General features: G+C 37.5%; 1 protein-coding gene across 1 annotated transcript in view; it reads left to right on the forward strand.

The window, feature by feature from the left end:
• The window catches only part of RAP1GDS1 (Rap1 GTPase-GDP dissociation stimulator 1), a gene marked incomplete at its 5' end in the record, with an annotated part of 62,910 nt that overhangs the window by 28,009 nt on the left and 22,184 nt on the right, over positions 1-12,717 (forward strand). Inside the window, 2 exon segments of the mRNA XM_084263251.1 lie at positions 9,669-9,826; positions 9,828-9,893. Coding sequence (XP_084119377.1) covers positions 9,669-9,826; positions 9,828-9,893 — 224 coding nt within the window.

Raw genomic sequence — 12,717 nt, forward strand, 5'->3', positions numbered from 1 at the left:
TTTCTAGAGCATCAAAAAGAGCCATTTGAGAGGTGATATAAAAACTTGAATTCCCAGGCTATTCTCCTATCTAAAATTTACATTCTAAATGTTAATTCTGCTGAAACAAGTGGCAAAGAGTATAGGTGTGATAGATCCTGATTATTTTCTGCAGTTGAAATATTTTTCCTCTTCCTGTTTTTTTCCAGGAAGGTTATTTAAATAAGCAGAATAAATAGATCAGAATTCTGTCGGTACTGGTAGAAAAAAGAATGAAAAATCTAAAAAACAAAGCAGATTCTTCCCAACCCCTTACTTTCTCCCCCTCCAGCATTTCATTCACAGTTTTTAAAGGTTGTGTATTGCTCATATTCCAACAGGCTCAGAGACACCTGCTTAATTCACAGTCTTAAAGGAGGTCATGAACAGACTTGGAAAGAAACCCTGCTTTATTCACTATATCTTGCTAAAAGCAAGCTAAGGATTCAAACTTTGATTAAGAACCAAGCTATTTCTTCATGCTTCAAACCTAAACAGAGTAGGAAAGGCAAAAACTTGGAATTCTCTCATGTTTTATGAAGACTAAAAAAAATTACCTATTAGGAGAAAAAAGCTTGTAGAATTTCAGTAACGAGGGAATCACGCGAGATACGTAACTCTTCTGTCAATTCAACCTGCCTTTTCAAGACTTTTTTCACTTTGCCTTTTAAGATAGTTGAGATTCTTGATGTTTATAGATAACTTCACAGTCATATGTTGTTTTCAAGCCCTTCAGAAAACAAAGCTTCATAGTTGAGTGTCTAGACATGGCCCAAGTCTCTAGCTTATTCTACTTTAGTTAGAAAAGTAGGCATTATGTGATTAGAAATATCAACTGCCACTACATCAGCAATGGTAGAATACATCAACTGTTTTCTGGAAAACAGAAGAAAGAATCTGTTAGCATCTCGTTAAGCATTGCTTAGGTGTAATTGGGAAGTGTTTATTAATTTGGGGTTTTTGTTAAGCTTGCCACCATCGTTCTTCTCCTTTTGTGTTTTAATATAGTCTGATTATCTAATCATAGCTTCTTAAGTAACAATATAAGATATAATTTTGTTGTACTCGCAGATCCACTTCTGTAGATGTGTGCAGCACGGTGAACACCATGCATATATTGCAGGGCCAGACCCTTTTAGTTGTTTTCATGATGGCCACACCGACATCTGTTTTTATGCAGCATCTCATACTCTGCAGTAACAGCACAGAGATGACATACAAAAAGTCAAACCACCTAAATTCAGTTACAATTGTTGAGTTCATATCTAAGGAATACTATGCAACTCTCAGAAGCAGAAATTGGACATTATTGGCAAAGAACTATTAGTAGAATCTATCCCTTAATGCAGTGACCCTCCATGATCCTGACACTACCTTTTGTCTGGTTAGCTGTCCAGCCAGCAGAATGACCTGAGGAGTCAGGGTGGATGCTTTTAATATAAAACCCCCCCATAAATCTATAACAGCATTTGCATTGCCCTTAAAAAAATAGTCACTTACCTGAGACAATGTCCATTTTCTCACACATGCCTTGGTACCACCTGGCCTCTCAAGTGACGGCTGTCCTGCAGTCTAGTGCATTGTTAATTGCCCTTAGGTCAAACTGGTGGATTTTCTTCTGATAAGAAGGTAAAATATTTCCTAAAAGAGAAGATTTTGCTGATCTTTCTCAAGCTGTATGCTGCATCCTTTCAGATACAAGGATCATCTACAGGCCAGTTCCTCTGTGCAGGCTGCACACTGACGACGAAAAGCTCACAAGCTGCTGCTTGCACTTGCTTTACAAGGACAGGTCTTCTCACTCCCCCAAGGCCTCATGAGTTGGGGCAAGGATAGCACTGACACCAAGGCCAAGACTCACCCCAGCTTTTCCTAAAATCCCAGGGCCACTTGCTATAGTCTCACTTCTCTGACTACGTTTTTTTTTCTCTCCATGCTTTTGTGGGCTTTGGGGGGTTTTGTTGTTTGCTTGCTTTCATTTTTTGCTTTTGGGCTTGCCCCAACCTACTCCAAATCCCCACGGGACACACACTTTCTGAGGCTGCTCCTCTGACTGTTTTGGTGAAGACCCACATCTTCGAGCTCCTTCAGCTAGCAGTACAGCTCTCACCCAGTACCATGCTTAGCCTCTTTGTCTTTTTCAGGAGCATCCAGTAGAACACCCTTGTTCTGCACTAGACTGTGACCATGCTATGCTCAGTTTATACCCTTGTTCTTTAAGAGTTTGAAGCCAAGAAACTACACTGCACTCAAGGCCTGGGAGTGAAAATTCTAAATTAATTGCTGTGTGCAGGTTTATTCTGTTAATAGCATGAGATGCTATAAATACCTACTTACCCATGTAGAAAAACTGCTTGATGTTTTACTTTAAATTGCATTCCATGATTTATGTCATGCTCTATGAAATAATAAGCATAGGCTGGCTTCAGCTCTGGCTTATGTTCTCATAAACCTCAAGTAATTTGTTTGACTGCAATGGAATTACTGAGGAGTTTCATAGAGTTGTAAAATCAACTGACAAATCTGCTGTAAGCATATTGCACATGGAGAGGAAGGTGGAGGGAAGCATTACATTCAACTTTGAGGGCCTTTACTTGACTTTTATGTATTTAGAAGTTCAGCTTCTTTATTTTCAAGTAGAATCTCGTAGTTGCAATTGCTACATTTTAAAACTAAAATCTTGTAATCCAGAACAAATCACCTGCCAGTACTGAGACTATTTTATGTCTTGTTGCTGATAAAAGCATTTCTACTGTTATATTGAACCCTTAGGTCCACTACTAGAACTTGACTGGAAGTGCAGATATGAAGAGTCTTGAACAGTAAATTCATCACTGTTCTTTTGTCTGAAGTCAGAAGCACATGATTTTTCTCGTATTTATCTGACACAAGGAATATGAAAAATAAGCTAATTTCATTGCAATTAAATTGTGGAGTTGAATCTGGCTTGTATCTGACTGCTGCCTCAGCATGCCACTGGGGAGACTGCAGTACTGTCACATTTACGTGTCCCATCAAATGTTCTGCCAAACTCCGGTCTCTGTAAGCAGAAGAAATCCCATGATACTCACGAGAGAGATGAGAGCTCGTTGGTATTGATGTCCACACATTGAACACATTGTGAGGAGTCTGTTGAAAACAACCCAAGAGCTCTGTTTGAATGCAACATTTTAAAATTTTATTTGTTAGAATAAACGAGTTGCAGGAGAGCACCAGCGCTCTGCGGCATCCGTCCTCATTAGCCACCAAACACACTGGCAACAGGTGTAACCAAAAGGAACGATGCTACATATTTTTCAGACCTTGAAGGCATGATATTAAAAGGTAGTATTCTGATAGAATTTCTAGTTTACTGTTTGCATACTTACAATTTTAGCAATAATTTAAAAAAAAACGAAAACAAAAACCAACTTAGGAGACAATACCCTCAATGCAGCTGGAGTTAGGGCTAAGGATAGTTGCCAGCAATTTAAGATGGACTGATCACAAGACCGATCTGTTTATCTCTGAAACAAGCATGACTGATTCGAGATTATTTTTACTTCATGAAGAAGAATTTTGAATCTCTGATGATTGATTATAATCAATAAGCAAATAAAAAGAAACTGTGCTTCTGGTAATCAGTCTTATAATTCCTTCAGGGAAAGGAAATTTCAGTACAGGATAGACAGAGCAATCCCAAAAAATATCTTCCAAATTATTAAAACATGAATCTCAAAATACAGCATTGCTGTGTCCTGTCCTTTGTAGAAAAATATACAGAAGACACAAAAGAAACAGCAACATGAGTACACGAAGCTTACTTTCCTTGAAAAATTAAAATTAATGGAATGCTGCCCTGTGTTCTGTAACAAGGTTGTAGTATTCAATCTTGCAGCCAAAAACTTTACAGGATCTAGAATCCAGTGATTTAAAACATAAAGATAAAAAGAAGGGTCAAGTATTAAAACTGAATGACAGCATTTTTACAATCTTCAAATAGGGGGAAAAACCCCAATTATAAACTCCAGGTTTATGAGTTAAAAAGTTATAAACTCCCAGGCAAAGTTTTACTGAAGTCTACATAGATAACATGGTTTACATTAGCTAAGAGTTTGCCCCTAACAGTGTTATTTGAATATTTTCTCTATTTCCTTAATAAGAAGAGAAAACATATAAGCAGGACCTTTCTTCCTTTTGAGCTTTACTCCTGCCTGTTTTTAGCCATGTGTGGTCATAATTGTCTAAATGTCACATCATCATTTATTCTGCAGCAGCCAGAAGATTATGACTTCAGGTGAAAGAACAAGCGGCAGGAGCAGATGAATGCCTCTGTATAAAAGCCATGCAAAAAGGACCCAATTAAAAAGTAGAGGATAATGAGAACAGAACATGTAGCAAGAACTCTTCCCACACACATCTTGGGCTACTGTAATTCAGTTCATCTTAAAACAAATAAGAATAAAAAATTGTTATCCATACAGCACTGGTCCAACTTAAAGTGAAATTTTGGTCAAAAAGAATGCAGGATTGGAGCCAAATGCAATAAAGATGAAGCACTTAAAGTAAAACAGCAGTATGTCATTTGAATGATTTTATCATTGTACCCAACTGCAGAGTAAAAGAATTTACAAAGAAATACTGTATTTTTCTCATGTCATCAGAAGCTGCTTTCTTGGCAGCTTGGTTTTTGCAGATCAGGGACACTGATCATACAAATCAACCTTCCCCTTCTGGACTTGCATCATTTATATCAGTGCAACTAATTACAGCAGTAAACATCAGTTGGAGAAAGAATTATGGTTTCCAGTTGTAAGACAAAACCAGAACATGTCAAAGCACAAATTTTAAATTTGAAGCCCAAGAGATAATTTTTAAGAAATGCTGTGAAATAGTTTCTAGTGGATTATCTGAGAAACAGGTATGTTTTTGAAGCTTTCATATATGGTAAACATTATAACAGCGTGGTGACTTGTGATTTCTGGTGCTTCTTAAAGATTAAATCTAATTAAAGCATTTTAAGTCTGCAAACCAATATAGGGCCCCTACTGGGAAATGCCATTAGATACAAAATTGTATTGTGAAACACAAAATTCACATTTCAGAACAAAGATACAGTAACAAAGACTTAGCAAAGAACTGTTTGGAAAGCAGTGGCGCTGTGGCCATCGCGATGTAAAGATACAATACACAAAGGTAATACAGTGTTCATACCTTACCTTTTTGTGAGGAAATAAATTGGACAATCTTTCCAACAGCCACTCACTACATCACTATTTTCTGTGCTTTTATGTAGTCGTTACTTAACTCATTGTGATGCCGTCATCATCATCAGAATCAGACACACCTACCTAATTTTTACTGGCCTGTGGGTTTATTCACCATATGCACACTGAAGTAACAATGTGCATCTTTTCAGGATCAGGTTCTTTTCTGAAGTGCAAATGATTTCTAAACTGTTCTTTAAATATTAGAGATGAAGAAGAGAAAAGTTTGGAACAAGAGAGGAACCAGATGAATATATTTTGAAACTTAATTAAAAATTGTGTAAAACATGATGTTTTAGAACTGTCTGAAAATGTACTGGTTATTTTTTCTAGTGAAGAAACTCTGTATCCTAATAGGACATTAATAAGAAATGGTTTTGTCCAAATCTGTATGAAATTCATATGCTTCTTTAATGTCACTTGGATCAGCAGAGCTTAGACTTTATATTAAAAAAGGGCCCAGTATGAAAGCAGCAAAGCTAACTTAAGGTTTGGATTAAAAAGTACTAGGTGAGCTTTTTGCAAAAATATTTTCTGGTATCTGCCTATATGAGGTCACAGCCCGTTGCCTGGTGTAACTCTGTTTCCAGAAGTAACCACCTTGCAGTGGTGGCAAATACCAAAATATTGGTGCATGTGTTTGAGAAATAACTCACTGGCTCTATATAACTTTTGCTTTACGTTTATGTATTTTAAGGTGTCATTTTAATTCTCTTTTTCTGTTAACCTTTTATGACTTAGTCATTTGTTTTGGGGTTTAGTAAACTGGGGAAGAAAACTCAAGGGAAAATTATCTGTACACATTTTGGGAAAAGCAAATTGAAGCTACTCCAGGTGCTGCATTTTAAAGATCTAACAATCATAGGCACTAAAAAAATGTTGGTCTTGGACTTGGGCATCCACTGGAGCATGTATGGCTGAGCCCTAGGGAAATTTGACAAGACTCTGTTCATTGGGTGGATGTGAGCAGGCACAGTAATTTGATAATCCACATTAAACTCCATTTTTTTCCTAAAATGCCTGTGAGCACCTCAGGACAGAAAGAGACTGTGCACATTCCTAGAGATGGCTGTGTTGCTTTGGGCTAAAGAACACACTGGAAATAACAAGTCATTCTGTAATAAATCTTACTGTATAATTTGTAGGGGTAAAAAATTCCTATGGTCTCTATGGTCATTGTCATCTTTAAACAGCATTACGTGTATTTAGAAAAAAAAAAGCTGTACAAGCATTGCCCTTTGTGAGCTGCAGTGAAGCATTTTTAAGTAGAAATGTGAATGCTCTCATTAAACTGTTCAATCACTGATCTCTTAAGGAATAGCAAATGTTTATTTTAAAAGGTCACAGGAAAAAATTTCAACACAGCTTCTGGGAGGCTGGAAGCACGTTAAGTGTGGGAGTTCATATTGCTGCTGAACTGCAAAGTAATAGTTGGATTAAGAACAAGACACAGCAACATGCTGTGGTCTTGTTTTGACTGTAAATGATTTGGGAGTTTGGTGAGTGAGTAATCGTGTGCAAAATCTGTTTCTTAGCGACGAAGCAGGGAGAAGCGAGTCAGTAATAAGCACACAGAGCATTCTGAGTCAGAAGTACTCTTTGCTTGGGCATCCAACAGGGTGTCGTGGCCTGAGCTTGGAGTGGGGAGTCAAGACCTTCAGATTTTTCCACTGCATGGGGAAGTCTTTGTGGCCCTGCACTAATGAGCTGAGTTAATCCCCTTGAGCATAAAGCAGCAGCACCAGGAGATTCTAATTAGAGCACTAGCCCAGGTCTGTTCTTCACCACGCTGCCTACGGCAGAGAAGCTGGGTGGAAAGAGGTGGGAGCAGCCAACTCAGTTAAGGCACCTCTTCTATCAATCTATCAGCCTATGGAGTCACATCAAAGTTTGGCACTTATAGCCTGCTACCTACTTGGGAAGGATCCTGAAGTTCATTTTACCCTAACTTTTTGAGTGTATCGTAGAGATAGAGGGACATTTCTTGGAGTGAGATTTTTTTTTTTTCTGAATCTTTCTGCCTTTTGCTGTCTGTGTGGTTGAACCTCATTATCTATCTACTTAACAAAAATATTCTATGGATAAGAATTTTGTCTTGTATTTGTATTGAGTATTTTGAGCTTAAAGATACAGCAGTTTTTAATCTATAACTGACAAACCAGGGAGAATTAATGTAGAAGGATACGAGTTAGTTTTTTGTTTCCTGTAAGATACTATCACACAGTTATTTTCAAGTGAAGCTTTGCCAAATTCCATCCAGGTAAGGAACTTGGCTTGTAAATGGTTTCTGTTTTTTTAACTCTGGCTTCCAAACCCTCACACAACTGTATGTTATTCCTTGTTTACACATTTTATGTGCAGTCCCATTATCATGACACAGGAACAAGCTTGACACCTGATTCTTATCTCAAGCTTAATTTTATCATTTATTTCAGTGTGTTGACTTCAGTTACATTATAGTAATACAAGGACCACAAAATCAGTGATTCAGTTTCGCTTTGCGCACCTGTTTTGACTCTCAAAACAGGAAAGTCAAATACAAAATCCTGTATTTGCATAACTTTTGTAGTAAAAAAACTATGAGCAGAGGTACAGAAAGCAGGATGGTAGAGTATTGCAGCTGAGTTTGGGTTTTTTCCCTCTGCCAGTTTGGTACGTGTAAGCACTGGATCTGAACACCTGACTATTCTGTCTCACTGTATTTTGGTGTAGGACTTCCTTTCAGTGTAGCAGTATGTCTATTTTGTCACAGTGTAATGGATGTGAGAGTTTTATTTCTTTTATATTTCTCTTTTTTTAATGTTACTTTTAATAGACACAGAATCTTCTCTTGAATTCTTTTGACTGTAAACAGATTCCAACTTCTCCTTTTTCAAAACAGAATACACATACCTGCCATGAAACACAGTCCCCTGATGTCCTATCACGTCCAAGCTGGAGACAGTCGGCAGTGACGATTTTTCTCTGTGGCTTGTATCTCAATTATTCTGGAAAACACTTATTAATTTGGTATTACATTTAATATTAAAGATCCATCCTGAAATACCCTTCCTTCTTCAGCACAAGTCAGCAGATTATCAGAAGTTCCCATATATACCCCTCGTATATAAAGATTTTTATTTATAAATATATAAATGTAAGTATGGTGCATACACCATACTTACAATCCTTTTATAGATGTAGAGAGAGCATACAAGGGGTGTATATGCATCATAAATAGTATTAATAAGAATTTGAAGATTGGAGACTTCTTTTGGCAGAGCTCTGAAGACTTTATAGAAGAAGATCCTATTATAAATGTGGACAGCCTGTGTTTGCATACTGAATACACTGCAGAATGAGGAAAACCTGGTAGCTTGACCATGTATCTTGGGGAAAGAGAGAAGTGATGATAGAGTGGTAAATAATAAGGGATAGAGGAGATTTGCTTTGGGGTCATTAAGAAATTGAGGAGAGGTTTGGGTTTTTTTCTTATTTTGCAAAATTTTGCTTTAGTGATTTTCCCCCCCAAGGTTTTCTTTTCTAGTTGATTCCAACTGTACCTCATTGGGAAATCTCTCCTTTTGGAAACCTTGGAACATCTCCTTTTGGAAGCCTTGGTAGTTAGGATATTGATGGCTGTCTGTTGCTGATTGCCTGCTGGGAAAGGAAGTGGTATTGTCAATTACTGTAATAGAAAGCCAATTTTTCCTTTATTCTTACACTGACACATGAAATCTGATTTGTTATACAGAAAGAGTTCCATACAAAGATTATGGTGTATTATTTACAAAACTACAAAACATTGTAGTCTATTATAGATGCAGAGCAAATTTTTCTTTTAGCCATACAAAAAGAATCTGATAGTGGTATTAAATTTCAGGTATAGAAGTACAGAGAACATACTGTGTGGCAGAGTGAGTGCATGAACAGAGCTTGTGGCTGGGAATGAGTACCTATGTCTGCTTTGCCCATTTATTCCCCCATTTCGTTTTTAAGTAAACTAAGCATTTTATTTTCTGTATTGCAATTTCTCAATATGTGTAACAGCAGGAGTAATTTCCTTGGTCCTCAAGGATGTATGGCCTAGGCTTTCTAAAGGGCCCAGAACCTTCCTCTGGCAAAACCTGGCCTATCTTCAGAATGTAATATATTGCTTCCAGCGGCTCTGCCTCAAGTACTGAACTTCTTCACAAAGGTATTAGTGCCAGGCGGTTAATCCCTTTTGTTGTAGGTGTTTTCACTTTCCTAGCTCTGGCGCACTAAAAGCTGGCCCTCAAGCATCTGTCTAACTGAATTTGACAACACTGGAGGAACGACTTCATTCTGTTTAAAAACTTTGTTTTGTGTCATTACTTGTTCTGTTCGGGACTCTACGGTGGGTTTTGGTTTCGGTTTTTTTTAATGTAACTCTTTGTTTTACAGATGAGGGCAGGAATGCAGTTGACCATGCAGGTGGTGCACATATTGTAGTAGACCATATAAGGTCACTGTGCAGTAAAACAGATCCAGCCAGTGAGAAGCTCTTGACTGTCTTTTGTGGCATGCTGATGAACTATAGCAATGAGAATGGTAAACAACACTGAAAAATTTGCTTTATGTCTACCAGGAGAACAACCCCATCTGAAAAAAAAAAAGAAAATGATAAAAGTTAAACTCAACTGCAGGTTTAATTTTGGATACTAACACTAAGTTACTCTGAAAAGATCAAGTACCTCAATTCAAATATACCATTTTCTCTTTCAGTAAAATTATGTTCCAAAAAATACTAGATAACGTCCTGATGCAATTCCATATATAAATAGTACATATATGATGTGATTCCATTGTGTAAAGTTTTTAAATCAACATCTGCAATTTACTTCTTTGTCTAAAAGCAATACACAGAGTACACCTTGGAAAAAAAATCAGATTTACAAAAGTAAACTAGAAGGCTACATTGAAGTCCTCTCTTTTTCATTTAGCATCAAACAACTCTGTAAGACTAATTTGTCACAGGCATGCAGCCTTGTCTTGTTAATGATTTGGGGGTATATATGCCTAATGGTTTTCCTTAATCATTTTTCTCCTTGTGAAATGTATATAAAACCATATGTACTTTCTTCTAAGATAAATGGGGAATAATTTATACGTATGTTCAACACTATTCTATGTCTACAAATAAGAAGATTATGCCCTTTATGCCACTAAGTGTAGACATTTAGGGTCTGGGACAAAAACTCAAGGTAGTTCTTAACTGAGAAATCCTTGACCACTGAGGATAAGAAAATAATGTTCTATGCTAGTTGTACACACTGATATTTTAATACCTAGTTGTCTTCTGCACACAAGCATAGTAATATGCCAACGCATATTTTACAGCCTTCACACATTTTCAAGTTTTTCAAAGTTTGAATCTCTAGGAAAATTGGGATAAATGAGGAAAGCTAAATGGAGGCTCTTCTGACCTGTAGTGGCACAGATTGCAAACATAGTTAGCTAATCACATTGTTTCTTTGATCATGCCCATTTCCTGAATTGTAGTGTTTTATCTTAGGAAGAAATAGCTTCTTTATTAACTGTTCACCATTTCCTTAAAGTTATCACTTGCTGTAACTCGCTTTCTAAACCTATGTCCCTGAAACTCTTCTGCTTTTCAGAATGGTCCATAAGCTTTATTTTATTTTATTTTAACCTTTACTATATCATTTTTGAATCTGCTTCATCATATGTTCTAGCATAGTTTCCTTGGTTTTTTTTTCTGTGTCTTCTCTCTGGAACTCTCACTCTTGGTGTTGCTTATCCACCTCCAAATATCTCTGGTTTATGTGTCATATCTTTCTTTTGTTCTTGTATCCTTTTTATCTCTCCTTTTCCTAGTATTAACTAAGAACACGTGTTTATAGTACTATTTCCTTCTCCAAATAGCAATTTTCTAGTTCCTTTATTTCATATATTTTTCAGGAATTGTTTTGCGTGATGTCTGAGTGCCACATTTTATTACATTTCTCCTTATTTTCTTTATTGGTTAAAATATTTAGAGAAATAGATTTTTTCACCTGTAAGCTACCCGAATCCTCTGGATTAATTAAGACTAATGAGCATCCAGTATATTTGGTAGCTCAAGACAGACCAGCCCAAAAGCGCTGCGTAGAGATACTCTTACCAGTTTTGCTTCAGTGACCAAGCTCCCAGCAGATCTTCCCTAGGAAAACTAATTATGAGATAAATCTCCCAAACAAGCACCTTCTGAACAGTTTAACTGTTATGAATGTTGAATAAATGACTCATTCCATCCAGTAAGATAGCTTATGCTGATGCAATCAATAAAGCAGTTGTGTAGCTCATTGACAGCTAGGAGGATTCACTAGCTGCTCTCTGTGCTGCTTAAATGGCATCTTTCAGCTCTCACTTTCACACAAACTAACAAACTGACGCAATATTCATAGGAACCACTGAAGTGAGAAATGTAGTATTCCCTGCTCCTGTAGCTGGGTGCTACACCACCACCCTCTCTAACACCGCATCATGGAGGAACACTGGGGGCTTGACCAAACCCTCACCTTACCCCTACACACTTGCTGGTCCTCATGAGAAAGGGCCTTTCGGTTGGCACCCAGCTCCTGTTTGGCCCAGCACCCATGGGCATGCTGTGTAAGACTCGAGTCTTGTTAGTTCCACTGTGAACCTGACCGCTGCCTGGGTTAAATCCCCAATAATCTGCCAAATGCTTTAAAAAGAGAGGATTACACTTCTAGAAGAAAACTCAGTAAGCGTACCTGCAGCATGTGCGTGGAGAGACAAGTCGTTGGTTGGTCCTGACAGATTTAAGAGCCACAGGTGCAACTGAACCATAGTTTTGAACTGCTTGAAAAAACATCATAAACATTCAGGACAACAGCTAAGTGTCAGATACAAGCCCAAGACAAACACTTAACTTCCACACATGGCAGCATCCAGCGGGTCACAGTCTGAGTAAAGGCAGTTCTTTGCTGACCTGTTAAACATGAAAGCTTGGATTGGCCTGACAATTAATTGTGCTCACAGATAAGCAGGTATTTTCAGGATTTACTTGCAAAGGCTTGATCCCATGTTACTTAGGAAGATAAACGCTGCGCTGGTTTCCCTGAAGGATGAGGCGTATGGGATTGCAGCCTAGAGCATGGATCACATTGTCAGTAGTTATGAAACAAATTGAACACTTTTTTTTTTCTTTTTTTTTTAATTTAAACATAAGAAGGAAGTGTTTCAGTGTTCGAAATATCAGTCTCACCTTGTCTTTTCTGTTTTCTGTAACATTTCCTGCTGAGCATGCTCTGTGACAAAATTACAGGTACAGACTTTGAGGATTTTCTGTTCTGCTCTTAATGGCTCGTGCTAGCTATCCAGATAAGGACGGTTACAGCACATTTGGTTCTTAGTTGCATCTAATTATCTATGAACACCCTAATATTTTCTAATCCTTAGCATTTTATGATCATTTTATTTCATTTTA

Source organism: Gallinula chloropus (assembly GCF_964237585.1).
Source record: "Gallinula chloropus genome assembly, chromosome: 4".
NCBI classification, from domain to species: Eukaryota; Metazoa; Chordata; class Aves; order Gruiformes; family Rallidae; genus Gallinula; species Gallinula chloropus.